The 21,691-nt window shown below is 41.2% G+C and overlaps 1 protein-coding gene across 1 annotated transcript in view; it reads left to right on the top strand.

Moving 5' to 3' along the window:
• ak5 (adenylate kinase 5) overlaps positions 1–21,691 on the top strand; it is a 102,982-nt gene that overhangs the window by 36,344 nt on the left and 44,947 nt on the right. The window contains exons 7-8 of the mRNA XM_040015506.1: positions 13,094–13,184; positions 18,338–18,411. Of these exons, the coding sequence (XP_039871440.1) occupies positions 13,094–13,184; positions 18,338–18,411 (165 nt within the window). The remainder of the gene's footprint in view (positions 1–13,093; positions 13,185–18,337; positions 18,412–21,691) is intronic.

The raw sequence follows: 21,691 nt of genomic DNA on the forward strand, positions 1-21,691 counted from the left end.
ATTTTCACTACTGAACGTTCCCCATCAGAGGCCTGAGGACAGTACAGTGGGACTCCACATTTATAGTTTCATCAGGGGAGACAATTTCATGGTGCTCAGCCTTGTGACAGTAAAAAAAAAAAAGATTAGCATGGTCCTGCTCCTAGTCAGCACCATGCATGTCACTGGGATTGAAAACTGTGGACTCATTTTGCTAAAAGATGCTGACAACTGCTTTTACTCTCTAGTGATGCTCTTGCTTACAAGCAATAACTTGAAAAACTTTCCGATGCTACTTAAGAAAAATAAATGTCAACCAGAAATATGCAAAAACATAACCTACCTCACTTACCTGTAATAAAAGCAAAATGGACAATTCCCCTGGCTTTGACAAGGGGAAACCAGAGCATAATGTAAAAATGACTCCCCTCTTCCCCACTTCCTGTGAAAGACCAAAATAGTAAACACAACATTTTCAAAACCCTTAGTTTACCTGGATGCAAGCCCAGTAATCCAGGTAACGAAATCAAAGAAAATTAGAAGTTATCTCGTCACCTGGATGCAGCATTTTCAGTGAAACGAATGTTTCATCACTCATCCAACTGACGTCTTTGGTCTCTCATTATTGAGCATGCATCAAGACACCTAGTTTACCCACCACCAAAAGAAAACACAAGACCTTTTACACTTCTCCTTGACATAAACAGGAAGAAAATGTGTTAATAAGAAAGTTTTCCCAGACCAGAATAATAGGGTCTCAATTCAAAGTAGGTACCCTAAGTTTTCAGCCAGACACAGAAGAGGGAGGAAAAGACACTATTCACACACCATCAGAGTTTTAAAAAAGGTCATAACAGCTGCAGAAGATATCAATACACTTCATAATATTTTCCACTTAAACAACAAAACACCTCCCCCCAAAAAACCCCAAAGATGAGGAAAAAGGTGAGAAAGGTGTTAGAAAAAATAGCAACATGCAAAATAGTTACAGGGTGTTTTGTTATCACTGCTACCAGCATTCATGTGTCACAGCTGCATGTGTTGATTTATTCTCAGTGGTGGCTCTGCTCCCTCAGCTTCATAGCTGCATGGCTGTGTGGTCAAAAGACCATCAATACCTAATATAGATTTATGCCCCAACTACTTTAATCATCACCAAAGGCTGATATTGCCCAACTGCATTCTGTGGCCTACTTTTGTCCTAAAACACATTAAAAAAAAACTTTTCATTTTGAAGTTAAATCCTGAATCTGTTGAGTCACAATACACAAACAATCCTTGTGTCCTCATTTTTCATCAAAGTGCTGCAGACTGAGTACCTAAGAAAAGCTCTAGATAAAAAAAAAAGAATCTTTTTATATCAATGCAATGCTTTATAGAAAAAAAGGTACATACCAGCATTAAAACTCTAAGAATGGGAAATAGCAAAGGAAAACTACAAAAAAGGACAATAATAAATTGCTTTGGATAGAGTGCATTAAAAACCTGAACCCATAGTGTGGAAATGTAAGTATGTCCTAAATAGCAGTTGGCATTGAGACCGTTTGATGTCTCCAGTCATCTAGATATAACTAAATAACACCAGAAAGGGTATGACATTCAAAAAATTAAAAAAAATAAAATGTTAAGAAAAATAATAAAGGTTTGTTTAATCTTGCCAAGTTTTTTTCTGGTTTGATCACAGAATAAAGATTCAGACTTCACAATTCTGTGTAAGCACCATGAGTCCAGCAGGAAAAAAGAAAACGTGTAAACAATTAAGAAAGTTAAGCCCGAGCACGGCTCAAGACTTAGCGTGCACATCCACATCTCATGTTATACTTTTCCCAAGTTTTAGATCTTGCAAAGAAATTCTTCTATTTTCTGCTATAGTTCCAAAGTGTGGTTGTATTATACACTATATTTTACTAGGAACTGACCTCCCAGCCCATTGTTCCTTCAGTGGTCATTCTCAGGAGCTCAGTCATTTCCAGCGTGGTACCGTGATAGGATGCCACCTGTGCAACAAGGCCAGTTGTGAAATTTCCCCACTACTAAATATTCCACAGTGCACCGTTATGCCAGGCCAAGGCACATAGTACGCACTCCTAAATCTTGTGGAAAGCCTTCACAGAAGAGTTGAAGCTATGATAGCTAAAAAAGAGTGGGCCGGCATCATACTAAACCCTATGGACTAAGAATGGGATGGCGACGAGTGAATATTTTGAACAATATAGTCACTGAAACGAGTCAGCTCAGTTCTGGTAACTAAACAGGACGCTTTCTTTGGGAGGTTTTTGGGGCACACCCATTTTCTTGAGCGATCATATACATAAGTGTGGCCGCGAAGCATATCAGTATGCTCTGGGACAACCTTGGAAATGTGACTGGGGGAAAGGACATCTGAAATACCATGCTTAACTTGCTGCCCCCGTTATCCGACTTCAGATAAGTGGCAGGAAATGGATGGAATTGTAACTCAGACTTTAGAAAAATGTTTAAGAAATGACCTCCAAATCATTTAGACTTAAATGAAATCCATAACTTCAGATATTAGGTTAAAAATATGCTTTGGATTGTTTTTCTATAAGTACATTTAGTTTAAACATCAGCATCTGTTCTTACGTTAAACTGGATGAATTTTCTGCTGCCTGCCACCTCTCAGTAAATCCTCTACATCTTCCCTGCATTCCCAGTGGAGTCGCTTTAATTAAGACACACTGAGCTCTGTGTCTTTTGAAGCAGCAATGTGATGTTTTCTCTCAAACTCGAGAGATGTTTTTTGAAGACAGTCTGAGCAGTAAGCTCTTTAGTTTCTCAAGAAAGTAGATTTTGTTTTAAGCTTCCTTTTTTTTTGCTAACCAAAATAACATCCCATATAATACTATGAATTACAAGCTGGGGAACCACAATGAACCTCAGTCCAACTTAATGCTACTGTGTCAACCAAATATGCACCAAATATAGGCTCATTTAAAAAACAAAAATTAAATCAAAGGGCTACTGGCAAAATTGCAAACTCAGGGCATCAAGCAAGTTCACAAACCAGTGGGTGACAGCTACATCCATCTTTTATATACAGTCTGTAAACCACCTAGAAAAGATACATGAGGTCAGACTTGCTTACTGGAACACACTCCCTCTTCTAGCACCAGTTAAGTTTAGGACCAGTTATGACAGAAGAAGGGAGAAAGTCCAGACTGAAGAAAGAAAAAGTCAGGTTCAGTGGATCGGTTCAGAAATACTACTTCCTTACCAAACCATGATTATTACTTTAATGATGAAAATGATGTTTATGTATATTTGGTGTTGTTCACTCCAGCGCTTATGTTTTCTTATGGCCAGGATAATAGCAGTAAATAGACCTCTCTGGGTGCACTGTCCTTATGTGGTGTGACAGTTTGTGTTTTGTAAAAGACTCCTTGGGAATTATCAGTTTCTTCTGTGAATAGAAGAAGTCTGCAGTCTCTACAAAAGTAGTTTGAAACTTTTTTTTTTAGCTTATTGATAGTTTGTCCCTTCTCTGTCCCCACTTCCACTGTGATGCAGCAAGGTCAACAGGCTGTTACAGTGAGTCTCAGACAGACTGCACGTCACTCCACCTTTCCGTTAAGCACATCTTTAGATGGTTTGTCAAACCATCTTTTCAATCGCACAAGCTTAAAGACTCAGAAATCAAAGGCTGGCAGAGTTTGAAGTGCTTTTAAAAAGAGAGACATCATCCCTCCACAAAAAGTGTTGAGGAGTTCTGGTTGTTCAGAAGAAACACTGATGAAGAGCTCAAATAATAAATACAAGTTAATTCTATCTTCTCAGCCGGAGCAGATCTGTAGAGTGGGTTTGTCTGTTTTCCAGTGACATTTGTGAAGGATGAAAATGTATTTTTCTCTTTAAGCCTTGACCTTTTGTGCTCCACTGAACCAACATAATCTGAATATAAAGAGGCCAAATAGACTTTTTTATTCCATTTATCTCAACAGCCCCTTGTATCACGCTTAAAAACTTACAGAGACAATAGAAAGCCTTCCAGTTAGCTGCCCATCATCAGCAGACTACAAAATCACAATATTTTTAGCCACATGAATTTTGCTTTCATTGATTTTTAAAAGAATTTAATGCCAAAGTCTGATCAGTGTGCCGTGCTGGGGTTGCTTAAATTGGGATATATAAGATCTGGTGACTGCGGACAACATCTTAGTGCAGAGAACTCATTGTCACTCATTACTGAAGAAACCAGTTTGAGATGATCTGAGCTTTGAGACATGGCACACTACTGTTGTGGACGTTTTCCATTAAATAAAGCCTGCAGACGAGCGGTGAGCCGTAAGTAACATTCTTTAATCCAAACACACAAAGAACAGAAAACCAAGCTTGTGGAGAGCCTACATGACCGCGGGGCAGACGGTCAGCAGAGTCTCACCTGACCCTAGCATGGCTCTCAGTTAAATACCTTCTTCAGGAACAAAAGGCAGTACACAGCTGTTTCACACCTTAAGGTTCACACTCCCTTGCTACCTCCGAGAGTCCTCGAAGAGACAAAAGAGTCTTCCTGTGGAGTGGTTTGCTTCCCACCACAATAATGTGATTAATACATAAGTAAAAGAAATTGCTATACACTACCCTGCTGGAAGTAGCCATCAGAAGGCGTTAGTAATGATACTCAGGCTGTGGGGTTTAACCAATGCTTACTTGGTACTGAGAAGCCTAAAATGAGCTTATTTTCATGTGATTGGCTGATTAGTTATTTCGGTTGGCAAGCCACTGAACACATGAACTTAATAAAGTTGTGGCGAGTGAGGACAGGGACCAGTTAAAAATGTTATTCAGTAAGTTTTAACATGCTGGATTATTGGGTACGAATCTCTCTTAAGATTCAAAATGTAAATTCTTCATCAATTTTTTGTCACTTTATGCTTGATATCTGATTTGTCCACCTAAACTGTAGCAAAAGTCAAGCATCGTTTTCAGGTTTGAACAACCCTGCATACACCAGGAAGAAGGAATATACAACACTCATACAACACGTGTGAACACGAGGCAATAACAAGGCCAGGAAAAAGAACAAAGGAAGGAAAACTCCATAACTCACATTAAGAATTAAACTTCAAAATAAAGCAGGGTTAAAGTGAAAGAGGGACAATGAGTGGCTCTGGCAGACAAGGAGACAGATGTATGCTAAGAAAAGGAGAGTATGCAGTAACACACCCACACACACCCTTATTTACACAGGGTCTCCACAGCAGTCAGCTCTGCATGTTTGATTTTGGTAGATTTTTTTACACCAGATGCGCTTTCTAACGCCTCCCCGAAATTATTTGTGTTTCTTCCCAAGGATCTCTTGCTTGTTAGTCAAATGTGTAAACCACTACACTATGGAGCCACTACAGCAAGGCAAAAAGACAACAAAAACAAAGGATCAGGATACTTTTGAAGCTCATGACACATATGACAAAACATTCAAACATGACTGAGCATCAGTTTCCTGAAAGGCAGCAAATGGTTATGAGTTAGAAACACCTGATCGAGTTGCAGATGATGACTACCCAATCCAGATAGTTCTGCTTCAGGTTTCTTCCTGTTACCAGGGAGTTTTTCCTTCCTTTGGTCACCAACTGCTTGCTCACAGGGGGTTATCTGTAACATGAAGCGCCGTGTTGCGGGCACGTCGCAGACCGAAATGCAGAACTCGGGCCTTTATTGCTAGGTGTTCAAACAAGGTCAAAATAATGCACTCACCAAACACTATCTAGAGAAAATGCATGAGGGAGGATCCGATAATGAACAGATGGTGACACAGACAATGAATACAAGATAACAAGCAGAGGGGCAACAGGCGGGAACACAGGTGAGACTTACAGGGGAAAACAAGACAAGGGAAGCCCAGAGCAGAGGGAGACGCAGGACTAACAAAATTTTTAAAAAGTAGTAACTAAACATGGAATCACAGAGAGACAAAACTGTGGACACAGGGGAAGCATGATAACTAAAACCAGGGAGAGAATACAAACTCACTTAAACTGAGAACTGAACCCAGACAAGTAAAACTAAGACGATCTAAAACTAGAAACACTAAACAAAGAGAGGAAGCTAAGGATTCAAGAACAAAGGACTAAACACTGAGGAACTAGGAATGGACTATGGGACTGGACCAGACATGGGAACATAAGGCAGGTGAGAAAACAAAGGGACCTGGAATACAAAATAAACTGAAACCCAGAACATTTGTTCTCCTCTTCAATAATTATCCTATCCGATGGACTCCACACTTTCTTGACTGATGAATGTAATAACCTCTGAGGCTTAAGTGCTTTTGCGTGAACGCAATCATTCCACTTTAAATGTCAGGTCCAATGTAAGAAGGAATAGCGTGACAAAAGAACAATCGCAGTGAGTCACTTCTCCACTTCGCTGAAAAATGACTGATTTGTCGATACAAGCGCTTACGAGGACGTTAATTTCTCCATGTTTAACTGACTTAACTCCTAATTTTGTCGCCCTGCATTCTGGCACCTCTGACGTACACTTTTTACATGTGAGATGTCATTTTCCTGAATGCAGTGTTTGTGATTTTCATCTAAAACATGACATTTAGATGTTTGCGGATGAAAGTCGTTTTTATCCCCTAGCATGTCGGATGACTCAATTATCAGACATACATGCACACATACACACACAAACAACTCCACAAAAACGCCCATAATCGGAAATTGCTGCGAGGAGAGATAATTGTTTGTTGGGTCCTCGGCTGAAGCTGCCTTGTCATTCTAGGAAAACTGACCGATCTAATTACGTATTCCCTGACTGAACTCAGCTCCTGCTTCCTTCCCACATGCTGTTAGGTGCCATGCAGATATAAACAAACAAGACATCGAAATTCTCCTTCCTGAGTCTCTCTAAAGATGGGCAAAATATATTTGTTCATTTTTCTTGAAATAGAAGATTTGGAGACAAGATGGGATCACATGAAAATAGTCACACATCTATTTATAGATCCTTTCATGTCTATTTATATCAAAGCTGTCATCCAGTGATGACACTGAACTTTACATAACTTCCGAAAAGACTGTTGTGAAGTACAGGGAGAGTCTTTTGAGCTCTCGAAGAGCTTCATGTGAATTTGTTTAAACAGATTTTGCCAAATGCACAAAAGAGCTGCAGAGAGTAGATGATGCATCTGCTTTAAGATGTCTCAGAGCTTTGGCGGACTCTGATTCATCTGTTTCCTTTAATCCACCTTCTCCGAGAGAATAGATCAAGGCTGTTACTTCACCTCATATCTATAAAAGGTGCAGCTCTTTGCTTTAGTACATGAAGCTAAAACATGTTCTTACAGACATTTTTGACAACAGCTGAAGACATGATCGATAACATGATGGATGGCGAATAAAATCCCTTTAAAATCAAGCGTTTTCTAAACAACCTTGGGGGTGGATCCATTTTAAAATGCTGGATTTCCAGTTTATTGCACACTATGGAAGCTGAGATTTGGAAAATTATCCTTGAACCCTGCTTAGATGTACTTGAAGAGATGTTTCTGTTCTGGCTCTCTCTTTGATACTGTCTTGGAGCAACTGGGAAAACATCATTTCCTCTGGGGTTAATAAAGTATTCTGATTCTGATCAGCAATTAAATTTATGAAAAAATATGCACATGCAGGTAGAATTTCAGCCCCCTTCAGAGCATATATACACAAGGACTATCTTGAGTACCTTTTTTGCATTTCTTGTATATAGACGCTTTGGAGCTTCTATAGTAATAAGCGAAAAATGCTAAAGCCTCGCGATGCAGGCAGGTGGATGGGGAAGGAGTGTTACATGAAAACAAAGGCTCAAATATATCAAATAGCTGATGACTGAAGTGGAAGGAGGCGAAGGATGATGGTAGGCTTACCAAGAATCTGGCTTTGACCGTGGTCCAGATGAAGAGCTGGCTTCAGAGCTGCAGTGAGCTGTTGTCACTGCTATTTTTGTTAGATGCAAATTAAAACGCTGTCTCACAGATAACTGCAACTTTAAGAGAAAGTTGTCAGCAGTTATTGCAAAAACGTTCTTTTAAGACATTTTTGGCTTTTTGTCGAGCTTGTAAATTAAAGAGAACGAGAACCTCGAGGTAATTTTGGATGATTATTTGGCACTCAGCTTATCTCGTTGATCTGCTGATTGATCAGGTTTGACTGACGGTGGCTGTGATTATCTGCATAAAAGAATTTAATTGGAGCAGTCTCACATGCACAAAAGTGATGAATATGCCCTGGGTTGTCTTCCTCATCAGCTATCTGTTCTTGTCCAGCACCATAACTCTTTATTGTCTCATTTCTAATTATTTAAGAGCATGTTTTTTTGTTTTTGTTTGTTTTTTTCACTACGCGGAGAGGACTAGATCAGTTTCAACGCTGGCAGCTTTAAAAAAGAAAGCATCCTTTATTCCTTACATCTGAATAGTTGGCATCAGAGAAAGCATGTAAGCTTTGGGATGATGGTGGCACCCCATGTTCTGACCCGAGTGACTTTTCCCCCGCCGGTCGTGACCGGCCGGTGCGCCAAAAGAAGGCACCTGGACATTTGCAGGACTTTGTGTGGGGCAATGGGGTCGTCGGGGACGACTGATCCCTTAGGTGGGGGGCTATGTAGCGGGTCAGGGCTGTTCAGGGTTCTGTTTGTACAGTTATGTTTTGTTTATGTTGCCATAGTGACGGGTGACGCCCTCTCGCTGCGACGGTGTGTCCTTCCGGGGTCAGAGGGCGCCCTGTGTGTTGTTGTTGTTGTTGCTGTGCGGTTGCTGCGCTGAGCAGTTAGCTAGCGGCAGTGTTCTTATGCAGATGTCAATAAACGGCTGTGCTCCCTGGCTAGCTCACGGGAAGCAAGACCAAATGACACCTCTGTCTCCTCGTTGTCTGAGCTCGCCACATTGGTGTCAGAAGTGGGATGATGGTGGCACCCCATGTTCTGACCCGAGTGACTTTTCCCTTCCTACAATAGCCCGACGGGCAGGGCAGAGATAGATTTTGGTAGCCCGACTGGAAAAATCGCTAGCCCCGGGACGTCGGGCTAGCGATTTTGCAAGCCCTGTGTTACAGGCATGGCCCTTTAAGGATGAAGCCTGATGGGAAATGTATTCGGGATGTGTGTAGCGGGACTGCCTGGTGTGTGTGTGACGAGAGAGAGCGGAGAAGGGGAAAAAGTAACGGTTAGCTACAGAAGAGACGAAAAGAAAATAAATAAAAGGAATATAATAACTCCCTCGACAGCCAGAGTTGTGTCGGCGATGCTCGCTGTGAGTAAACTGTTTCAGCCCACTGTATGCGGTGTTCGTGCCTTAGAGAAGAAATAAAGTTCGGTGAAGCAGTTTCCTACGCCTCCTTCGATCTTTTTGCTAGCGGAGTTGACCTGTATAGTAAGCTGTTGCCGGCTACGAGTCAGTTACGGAACCTTCAAGTAACTGCCAGAGGTTTCCTTACTACGGTTCGGGGCCGCGGATCTGGCGCGGTAACACCTGTATCTGATTGAGGAATCACTCATCTTTGGAAAAGAGAGTTTATTACAGAGAAATGGCTCTTTCCAAACTAAAAGCTATACTATACGCTTCTTCTGGGCTATATTCTCAGCAGCATATTGTAGCGGGTCAGGGCTGTTCAGGGTTCTGTTTGTACAGTTATGTTTTGTTTATGTTGCCATAGTGACGGGTGACGCCCTCTCGCTGCGATGGTGTGTCCTTCCGGGGTCAGAGGGCGCCCTGTGTGTTGTTGTTGTTGTTGCTGTGCGGTTGCCACGCTGAGCAGTTAGCTAGCGGCAGTGTTCTTCTGCAGATGTCAATAAACGGCTGTGCTCCCTGGCTAGCTCACGGGAAGCAAGACCAAACGACACCTCTGCCTCCTCGTTGTCTGAGCTCGCCACATTGGTGTCAGAAGTGGGATGATGGTGGCACCCCATGTTCTGACCCGAGTGACTTTTCCCTCGCCGGTCGTGACCGGCCGGTGCGCAAAAAGAAGGCACCTGGACATTTGCAGGACTTTGTGTGGGGCAATGGGGTCGTCGGGGACGACTGATCCCTTAGGTGGGGGGCTATGTAGCGGGTCAGGGCTGTTCAGGGTTCTGTTTGTACAGTTATGTTTTGTTTATGTTGCCATAGTGACGGGTGACGCCCTCTCGCTGCTACGGTGTGTCCTTCCGGGGTCAGAGGGTGCCCTGTGTGTTGTTGTTGTTGTTGCTGTGCGGTTGCCGCGCTGAGCAGTTAGCTAGCGGCAGTGTTCTTATGCAGATGTCAATAAACGGCTGTGCTCCCTGGCTAGCTCACGGGAAGCAAGACCAAACGATACCTCCGTCTCCTCCTTGTCTGAGCTCGCCACAATATTAAACATATCAGGTCCCCATAAGGAGAATCATGTGCTAACGGCTGTCTAAATGACTCGGGTAAAGTTTGTAGCATGCATGCTTGTTGTTTTTTTCTGCTTCCACTTGTCTTTGCACTAGGATGATGTGGTGTAAATGTGCAGTCATATTCGTTGTGTTCCCACTAGTGCTGTCAGCGTTAATCTCGTTGAAATGACGTTAACGCCACAACACGGCAAATCTCCCTGCGTGGGGCAACACACTAGTTCCCACCCATGTAATTGAGCATTGCTGGCACATCCAACATACTGTTTTACTTTAGTCCATGACGCGCTTACCTTCAGGGTCATACGTCACATGAAAACCAAAAAAATTCCAAACGCCAGATCTGAATGAGGGTGGGGGAGGTTCAATTTGCCATGTTGCAAGGAGAGCTTAACTTCTGTCTCGTTAGCTTGCCCTGCGCTCTTCCTTCTGACTATGCTGTCTGTGTTGAGCGCTCAGTGGATCTGCGCTCGACAGTGCAGCCTAGGCGGAGTAGTCGAACGCAGATTCACTGAGCGCTCAACACAGACAGCATCGTCAGAAGGAAAGTTGATAAAATAAATTACAAATTTTGTATTGTTCATACATATGCATACCGAACCGAAAGCACTGTATCGAACGGTTCAATATCGATAGGAGTATCGTTGCACCCCTAGTAAATATGTAATCAGCCAATCACATGGCAGCAACTCTATGATCAAGGACTGCTGAAGTTCAAACTGAGTATCAGAATATGGATGCAAAGCCATTTAGATGACTTTGACTGTAGCATGTTTATAGGTTCCAGACACGATGGTATTTTAGAAACTGCTGATGTTCTGGGATTTTCCCACATAACCATCTTTAGGGTTTACAGAAAAGGAGAAAATATCCAATGAGCAGGTGAAAATGCATTGTTGGTGCCAGAGGTCAACAGGTGAATGACCAGACTGCTTAAAGCAATGGGAAAGCAACATTAACTCAGATAACCAGTCATTAAAACCAAATTATTCAGGGGGCCACCTCTGAACACACAGCATGTGTTTGCATAGGTTCATCAAAACTGGACAAGAGAAGACTGGAAAGACATTTCCTGGTCTGATGAGTCTCACTTTCTGCTACAGCATTCAGATGGTAGGATCAGAGTTCGGAGTAAACACCATGAAGGCATGGATACATCCTACGTCATATCAAATGTTTTGCTGGCAGTGCTGGTATAATCTGTGGGGGACATTATCTTGGTGCACTTTGGTACCAACTGCACATCATTTAAACACCACAGCCCACCTGAGTATTGTTGCTGATAGTGTCCATCCCTTTATGACCAAAGTGTACCCATCTTCTTATGGACGCTTCCAGCAGGACAACACACCATGTCAAATCAGCTCAAAGCTCGAACTGAGCTCTTAAACATGATGATCAGTTTACTGTACTCAAGTGACATTCACAGTCACCAGATCTTAATCCAGTCTTTGGGATTGGGCTGAGCAGGAGATTTGAATCATAGATGTGCGGTTAACAAATTTGCAGCAACTGGAAGAGGGCTGTTTTTAACCATTAAGGTGTTTTAATGAAGTATCCTTGGGGTTAGTCAGTAAGGGTGCTTATGAAACAGAAGTTTTGGGAAGTAGATAGCTGGATGAACCATGTTTGCCTGCCAGTCTGTTATTCTGTCTAATGTAAGTGTGCTGAACTGGCTCCTCCTGACTGTCAAGATAACAACAGTCACATAATTAGTCAAAAGACCCCCAAAAAGTCAAAGCCTCTAATCTGTCCTTGAAAAATAACAGTCTCTCTGAAGAGTCCCAGGGAGCTCCTTGTAAGTATAAATGGATTATACGGCGCGTCTATGTTGGTGTCAGAACAAATGCTGGTTTTAAAGACACTGCAGTGTAACGGCAGCCACTTTTCTGCTGTGATTCATGACATGGAGATTTCTGAGAAGGCTCTTGAATGCCACGCTCTCTGAGGAATCCTCAATCTGATCCTCTCTGCACCTCTTCTGCAGGTGGACTCGCAGGGCCGGCGGGGACTCTCCCACGCAGCAGACAACAGGCACAGGCCTCTTTTTTTAGGCTGTTACCATGGTAACCACAGCAGGAAGCTAGTTGTTGGTCATGCAGCATCCCTATCTTACATCTTGTCGTTCCACTACTTCCGCCGCTGACAGTCATTAATGTCTTCATTGAGTTTTGAGTAACTCTGCAGAGTCAAAGACCTGAAGGTGTCGCATCACAAAACTGAGAGCAGTCATGTCTTGCGTGTTTATATTTATCTGCTTTCGTTTGCACAAAGTGGCCTTTTGCCTTTCAGCTGGTTGTCATCGGCACTGATGAGAGCAGAAGGACAGCCGAGGAGCAGATTAATGGATCGGAGGAGAAGTCTGCATCAGTCAGCTTCCAGTTCACTCACAAACCAAATTCTTCATGGTCAATTTGCGAGTACTGTATGTGCAAAGAAAGTCAGACAGCCTCTGAATAATCTGAAAGAGGCCAGCTGACACAGAAGGAAAGTTAATTAATCGAGTGCTATTAAAGCTTCCGGTGTACGCTGAATACCAAATGACCCAAGAGTGTAGCTCTGAGCATCAGAGCTGGTTTCTAATGTTTGATCTTATAATGAGGCTCGTTCTTGATGTCACAGTGGATTAACAGACGGAGTATGGCTAGAGCATTTCAGGTTCAGGTCATAACTTGTGTGAAGCCCTACCTCAAACTTTGTGAAGAAATAAAAGAGGTTTTAGGTCATCTTCAAAGAAAGCTCAAACTTTTTTCTCTTTCAGTTGGACGCTGACCGAGACGAGGAGGAGGTCTTCTGTGACATCGGCATGACTTTGGACAATAAGCTGTTTCCCTCCAAAGAGCCTGCAGCTGGTAAGAAGAAAATTTGTTTTTGTAAAGCACTGAGACACCTCAAGGCATTTTATGGTCACACATAAAACTAGTATTATCCCTAATAAGCCTTTAAAGAAGGTAAACAGCACCAATTAATAGAAATGTAACTGCTCCTGTCTTGTCTAAATCACAAATACGTCTCTTCGGGACAGATTTCTGTCTTTATCATGATTTGTTCCTACAATCTGACACCTCAAATGAGAACAGGATTGAAAACAACCAACCTCATGAACATATCAAACTGCCAATGAGACAACTAGGATGGGCTGTGTTAGCGATCATGTAGTTTTGGCAAATAAAACATTTATAATTAATTAAAACATGTTTATGTGTTGCAAAAAAGATGAATGCAAGAGCTAAATGCAGAATAAATCATATGTATAAAATATCCAGCTTATATAAAAACTCATGTTCTGTTCTCGTTCATGCTCCCTGGAAGAAAACGTTTCAAATGGAAAATCCAAATCGTCATTTTCCTGAGATCATCACCCCCATCTTTGCTTGGTTTTGATTGATCTACTCGTGAAACAGCGTTTGCTCACTTTAATTTAAGGCTATAAAGTAATTCACAGTATAAACACGCTTAGCAGAACAACTGGTTTTAAATTACTGTTTATGTACAGTTATGGATTATAGAAAGCTAAAAGTTGACTAACAGACCAACCCTCCTCTGAATTAGTTAACGTGATTACAAAAATGCAAGTATAGGTATATTCAACTAAATAAATATATGACTATATCAAAAGGGAAACTTTTTATGAATGAAGTGAATTAGCCCTGTGATGTCCAGGGTCACACTGCCTTTGGCTTTAGGACTGCTGGGATAGATATTCCAGTCTTAATAATAAACACATGCACTCACCAAATCCTCATTATGCGTCTTCTGTTAACAAATTTGCCCGAAGACTAAAGCTAGAGATATTTCCTGTGTATTTTTATTCTATTTCATTCTGTTAAAGTATAAATTATAAAAGAAAATCTAATACATGGTTCACTCCATTTTTATCAACGCAGTTTCTCAGGAACGCCTTGAGGGAATCTTTTCATATTCGGCACAAATGTTTGACCAACAATTTCTCATCAGCTCATCTTTGAATCCAATTTCAAGAGGTCAAGAATTACCGTTCAGTGTTTTATATTGCTCAGGAACAGTGGGAGGGATTGTGACCGTGCTTTATATTTGGTCTGATAATGAATGGGTGAAACCTTGGATGGCCACCTTGATGGCCATCTGTGGAGTCCACATTTTGGATTTTACAATTACTTTGCAGCAACACTGAACACTTAAGACAGTGTCGATGCCTGCAACTCTGTCAATCAACTTTAACTACTCATGTGGACAAAAACTAGTAACTGTGTGTGGCAGAGAGACAAATGTGAGGCTGTGTAATGAAGAGGAAGGCGATGTTTACAGTAATAGATTTTTAATGATGATGAAAAGGCTGCAGTTGACTCAAACCCCATCATACCTACAGTCCCTCTAAAAAACATCCTCAGGCCAAACGTACATGTGCACAGTGCACAAATGCTTCTCCAAAATAGTCCACATTCATAAGAAGGAAAAAAAAGTGAAAACCAGAAACATCACCCACCAGCTGCCTGCTTACCACACAGGTCGGCATAGCAACCAGTGAAGCAGGGTTATCCGTGCTTTGTGAGAAACACAGAATCAACAAGGTTAGACTCAGCCTGAGCACTCAGACAGTTACAGGTTATATATTATGTAAAACATGACGATGTACTGTCAGAGACGCTTTCCCGTCGGGACACACGTCATGTTTGAGTGAAAGGTACAGTGTGATCAGTCAGTGCCCTGCAGGTGTTTCTCCACCGATTTCATAAGTGATAAACAACAAGTTTTGGTTAAAATAAAAATATTACCATTGGCACAGGATTGATCTGGCAAAAAGTATCTGGTTTTGTTTGCAGAGCTCTTATCAAATTTACACCTACGCTTTATTAACATAAAATGTGCCCACACAACACATTGTTTTTTTGTAGAGCAAAGTTTGCATAAATCTACTGAATCGTGTTTTGGTAAACTGGTTGGTAAATGTGTTAATAGTGGTTCCGTTACTTTTTGTATGTCGCAACAAGACTGAAAATGTTTACTGAAGCTAAAAGCTGATGATTCCTGGATCCAGAAATATAAATAGATCCATATTAGTTTGTGACATCTTCTTGAGAATATCAAGAAAAAAGCAAAATAGTTGAAACCATCCGATAAATAAAGCACTGGAAATACTGGAGTGGAAGTGTGTGATGGGAGACTCTGGGTCGTAGAGAGGTTTGTATGCTACAGGGATTACAAAGCCTTCTGAGAACATCTTGTGTCCGTGGGACTTTATAAATATAACTGACTAGGAAATCTGCTAGCTTAACGCCTGTGATTCATCATATCACGTTACATAGCTCAGACACAGCTGTGCCACAGCAGGAAGCAGAGTAGGGATTCAAGGGACAGATTATAAGCACTGGCTATTTGACAACCAATCAAACTGCCAGTTTTCCTGGATATTTGCCTGCAGTGAGGAATTGAAGTCAAATTGATCCTCAGACCACCCATATGCCCGCTTTCCATCACAATCTGTACATTGAGTGATAAAGGCCAATCAGTTAATATGACTGAGGAAGGCCAACATTCCCACAATCCTTCACATCAAAATTGCCTCTTGCAACTTGACAGCTGCCTGACACACTTCTGCTGATCCTCACAGCACACTTGAGAGCAGTCTGCTTCACAGCACAACTTAAAAATAACAGAAATAGGGGGGAAACTGTACCTCACACTACTTGAGCGATGCAGAATCTTCAAAAATGGTTGCTCCAAATGATTTTTGCAGGAATCGGATCTTTATTAAGTAAAAATATTATACTACCAGTAGACGCTCACAAAGATTGCATATGTACGATAATTAATGTGCCCTTTCAGATGCATTTATATGTGTGTACATGACAGAGACTCCCAGTAGGTGTTAACCCAGGAATCAAAAGAAAAAGCAAGAGGATTGCATGCAGTGTGAAAGATTTATTTTTGTAACACGCTTAAGAAGAAAAAAGAGATCTCCGGGTCACGTGGGTGTGCATTTTCGCTTCAACTTTACTGTTTCGTGGATCAGCGGATGCCTTTAATCTGCACCAATCTGCTGATGTAGAAGAAGATGCGGGAGACAAAACGATCAAGTGAAAGCTAAAAATAAATAGGCTGAAGTTAAGGTCACATCTAAAGATTGCTGCTCAGTCCATCTGCTGCTCCTAGTACCAGAGGAGGAGAGGGGAGGCCGCTGCTGTCCCGCAGCCTCACCTCCTACGTGATTATTACGGAAGAAAAATGTCCTCTCCAGTGGATATTAAGCATACTCTCTATTCTACCGCAGATGTATGCATGCCAGACTCAAGTGCTGCTGACAAGTGTGGCCTCTACCTCCTGCACGTCACTGGTTCCATCACAGCAAAACAAAACCCTCCACACAGTCATACCTCAGCCGCTCCCTTTGCAGGGGCAAAATGCACTCTGACATGTTGCCGGCTCTTAGATTGTGAACTGTTTATCATAATGCATCTAAGAAATTCTCGTCTCCCTCAAATCCACTTGACGGTCTGAAGCTGTATCATCACACAATCTAACTCTGTTCTCTAATCAGCAGGCACTGAAAAAAAAAAACCTGTTGAGGGGAAGTGTTGTTCACAGCCCATTTCCACTGTGGAAGGGGATGACGTTGCCATGTGTTTGAATTTATCACTGCATCTTCTCCTGTCTGCTTTCTGACAGCAGGAACTTCAGGCTCTGTTCAGGTTTAGGTGTTTATGATACCAAAATTAACTTAGATGTATGCTGTTATGTTACATGCAAAATGCAGAAGTGCACGTGTCCTCTGCAAAATGAAAGTGGCTTGTGATTGTGCAATCTGTGTGTAATATATGTAAAATCTACACATGTCAAACAAAAGAGGAAAGTTTGTACTTTTCTGTGTTTGCAGTACTGGAAGTATTGAGACATTTTACGTAGTGTCTGTTATGTTTGCGGACCTTATATTGTGAGTCTTGTCACTATTTCTGCTGGACCTGTAAATGACCAAATCTGAAAAAGAGTTGGTAAAGAGGATGTAATCAGCCAATACTCACAAGCTTGGTTAGCAAGCAGCATCTAAAAACTGTACAAGGACAATGCACTGATACAGACATCTGCTAATCATGCTAAATACCATACAAATAAACAGAAACACGGCCTTCTTTGAACTAAATATTATTTAGTTCACCGAATCAATTTACAGAGGTGAGGCTAAGCAGACACACTTCCTCTGTGTGCAAATGCGTCAAACCTGGCATGACCGTAAATCTCAGCCTTAACAAAATCCAAACGCATGGAAGCATTTATTGATAAAGTTTTGCATTTTAATGTGCGAGTATATAGGAACTGATTCACTTTTGAAGACAGGCCTGAATCATAATTCGAGGATCTTCAGTTTCTGGCACTTTTCCATTGGTTTTACTTTTCAGCTTTTGATGTCAGCTCTTGTGTGCACACCAGTATTGGATGTGGGTTGTACAGTGAAGCTTCTGTAGATCTGGCTTGTTCCTGCACATAGGATGCTTTTATAGGAAAAACTTCTAGGAAGTTTGAAATTGCATGAATGCCCATCTTAGGGAAGATGCTGGTGTTACGTGGCGCTTCCTCTGATGGTGGGTTTTTTTTTCCTGTTGAAAACTTAAAATTGCACAGAAATAGCAGTGAAAGGTAGTAGATAGAGCAAAAATGATGCAAATTAGACCTCGTTTTATACAAAGATTAATATTTAATTTCTTTTTTTTTTTTGCCAGGTTTAAGATATTTAAGATTTCCCAGCAAAATCTTGCATCCAATGGTTTTCATGTAGTAAAGTGAGTAAAGTACATTAGACTGTATTCCCTCCTGATAATGCCAATAGTGGAGGGAATTTGCTGAGCATCAAGACTCGGATTAATAATTTTAAACCTAAAAGTAATGAAAATAATATAAAATAAAAAATACATTTTACATGGAGATATGTTAATCACTGTCTGGCTCAGCCTCAAAATCTAATGCACAGTGACATAAATAACAAGAAACCAAATGACGTTTTTAAGATTGTTGTGGATTTTTCTGTCTGCAGGTCCCAGTGAGCTGGATCTCAGTCTTCTTGGTGAAACAAGCAGTCTGGCAGATGTTGCCTGTAAGGATGATGAGGTAAGATCGCAACAATGAAAACTATCTATTTGACTTTTTTTCTGGTGGGATTTAAAAGCTTCAACAATAACTACGTTTTCTGCTCCACTGGGTTTTGCAGAAGTTTAAAAAACAACTTTTCACAAGAATAATATAAAATATGTAAAATACTAAATTACAGAATCAAATTACATTTTCAGAAATGGCAAACAGTAAACCCATCATCTGAAACGCTGAATGACTGAGCGCTGAAAAAGCCTCAAGATGGTGAATATTGTTGTGTAATGCTTGGCTGCCATTCAGACGAGCTTCATTCCTCCACACTCTCCTGCAGTCAGTAAAGTGTAACCCTGACCTCCATCTCATTTCCCGCCTCCAAATGTCTGGAAACAAATTGCCTGTCTCTCTCGGTCGGTTCGCCTTTCTTTGACTTCATTCTTCCAACTTTTTTTTCCCTTTGAAGTGTTTATGGAGGTTGTTTATTGTTGTGTAAGTTTTCCAACCAGGCAGAGCTTTCTGGGTATAGACACTCTCTCAGCAGCACACCTCTTCACATTTATTCAGTCCATTGAATTCACACTAGGGAGCTGCTCCTGACTGACTCCATTTCTTGTTGGCTGCTCAGCTGTGTTGGATTTGGGAGTATTTTTCTCTGCAGTAATTCACTCATAGTGGGATGAAAGGCTTTTTCAGTCTCCCCCCTCCCTCTCTTCTTCTCCTGTTTAATAAGATACACCTTTACGTTTTAAAGTCTGTTTTTATTCACGCCTTTTGTATTTTTCTTCAGGAGCATCAGTAAAGTTGGTGTAAAGATTCATCAGCAGGGGGATTTAAATCCTGGGGTCGCTTGAACAGGAACAAAGTATTTTTAAATGGAAAGCACCACCTACAGCTTTTACTTTTGTTACTTGTTACTATTGGCTACACCACCTTTCAGTTTCACCTAACGAGAACAGCAACTTTTTGACCACATTTGTGTTACATATTTGCCTCCTGCTCTATTGACTTTACTTAATTTCATGTTGATAGCTCTTTAATTTCCCTCAGAGTGAAAGCTGAAGCCAAAATAAAATTGAGTTGTTGCTGATTTTTTCCAGTTTGTCACACTGTCATCATTCTCTTTTGTAATGCGCTGCTACTTTTCTCAAGTTCTACATCTCTTATTGGTACTTCTGCTCTACACATCTAGCAATCACCCAAATACAAATGTGCACTCCACCGATGTTGTTCAGGCGATTGGATACCCAAACAACATCGCTGTAATCTAACAAAGCTTGACAGGATCTTTCAGGATGAATGGGGCAAAGTGCCTGAATCCAGACAGGCTTGTGGAGATTTCACCTAGCCCACAGTCCTGATGGATCAGCTGATACAGCTGATAATCTCAGTGCTGGCCCAAATCGCTTGATGGCCCAGTTTATACCCTTATAAACATCCAATTGCAAAATATATTGAGTGCAATATTTAAGTCACTTTAGCTGTTTAAGATGCTCCTGTTCCTACTATCAGCTTTGCATAGAAGCAACTCAGCTCAACTCAACTATCTGCTTTAAGCTGATAGGAATGCAATAGTAACTCAAATAATCAGCTATTACAACCATATGCAGAAGAGCATCGTTGACGCAGATAGGCTACAAGAGCAGAAGACCACACTGGTCTCATGAGTCTCGATTTCTACTCTGACATTTAGAAGGTAAGATCAGAATATGGTACAAACATCCATCTAAGTTGGTGTCAGTGGTGTAAGCGTGTCAGGGATAATTTCTTGGCACACCTTGGATCCCTTAGTATCAGCTGACCATTGTTTAAATGCCAAAGCCTACCTGAGTATTGTTTTTGATTGGTGAGCGTTTATAATGGGAGAACACTTTATGTCAACTATAATGGTCTTGACTGAACTGAAAGAAACAACAAATTGTAAGGGGGTACAAGGGACGAAACACTCAAAGCTAAGAATAAGCAAAGAAAATGGTGCATCCCTAAGAAACATCAAACACTGGAGCTACAAAAAGGGCTGGTGTCTAAGAGACATCCATTTATCAGCTGTCTGAGATGGACCTAGTACATTGTCCTAAAGTTCTTCTCAGCCAGACACACAGTGTCTATACAGTTAAAATTATTGATATCCTCATTATCAGCCTCACAAACAGAATTACTCTCACAGCTGGTTCTCTGAGACCTGAGAGCCAGAATACTGCTGAGTGTCTCCAGAGCTTCATGGCCAGCTGCGATTTCCTAATAAAACAATCTTTGCCGTGACGGACAAAAGTGAACTTCATGTGAGGATGGTCGATAATTATTGACTGATGTCACGTAGTCGCTTCAAGACCAATGATAAAGTCCGCTCAGCGAGGGAACCGTAAAACGGACATTGCTGCCGGCTCATTGAAGTCAGCGATTCTCCCATTTAACCCTTCCTGTGTGGAGCGGTGACACAGTTCTGCCTCTGCAGTCGAAAGGCACCGTGCCACCTTGTCAGCCCATATTTGTGCCCCCAAATATGAAAAGGAGAAAGACTTTGTTAGGAAGGTTGCAGGCGAGGGAGACATCGAGACAGAGTGGCTATTTTTGGTCTCTGGTGTCAAATGTCTTGGACGCTTCCTCCAATTATTTCTGACTATCTCTAATTTATTCATGATGGAGGGACACCTACTGTACAGGTATATTTTCTAAGGTACTAATTTTTGGTTTGAGGTTCTTAATCCCTCTTGGTTACTGGCACATCTAAATAATCTAAATATTATTTCTATCATTTTTAGGAGAAATAACAACAGAAAAACAAAACGCAAACAGCAAAATGAGAAGGGAAGAAGGGGTTATAGTGGGACATCTTTGTGCTTCATCACAGTAACCTTTGTATTAGATGTGTCTCTGTAGACTACTAGCCATGGTTGTGCTTTGAGTGATATGGATTAGTAGTTACCCTGGTAAACAGTAATAAGTAATGCTATACTTTTAATTACATCGTAATTAAAAGTACGTAATGCAACTTATTAAATGTGATTACTTTTATATCAAACTATTTAAACTGGTGAAAAATGCAGAGAAATCCTCTAACTGCTGTGAATGTTTCCTTCAGCATTTTGTCATATTCTACTGTGTGAATGGTCAATTAATTTGACCAGATACAAAGGCAGGATGCACGAGACAGGCATGAAACTCAAAGCAAGCCTTTAATCCTGTTAATCCAGAAAATAAACAAAAATGCAAAAAAATCAAAGAAACAAAGCCAGGGAATCCAAATACCAGAAATTACAAGGAATTAAACTTTGCACAGAGTTGGGAGACGCACAACTGTAGG

The sequence above is a fragment of the Simochromis diagramma genome, unplaced genomic scaffold, assembly GCF_900408965.1.
Source record: "Simochromis diagramma unplaced genomic scaffold, fSimDia1.1 OVJJ01000205.1, whole genome shotgun sequence".
Taxonomy (NCBI): domain Eukaryota; kingdom Metazoa; phylum Chordata; class Actinopteri; order Cichliformes; family Cichlidae; genus Simochromis; species Simochromis diagramma.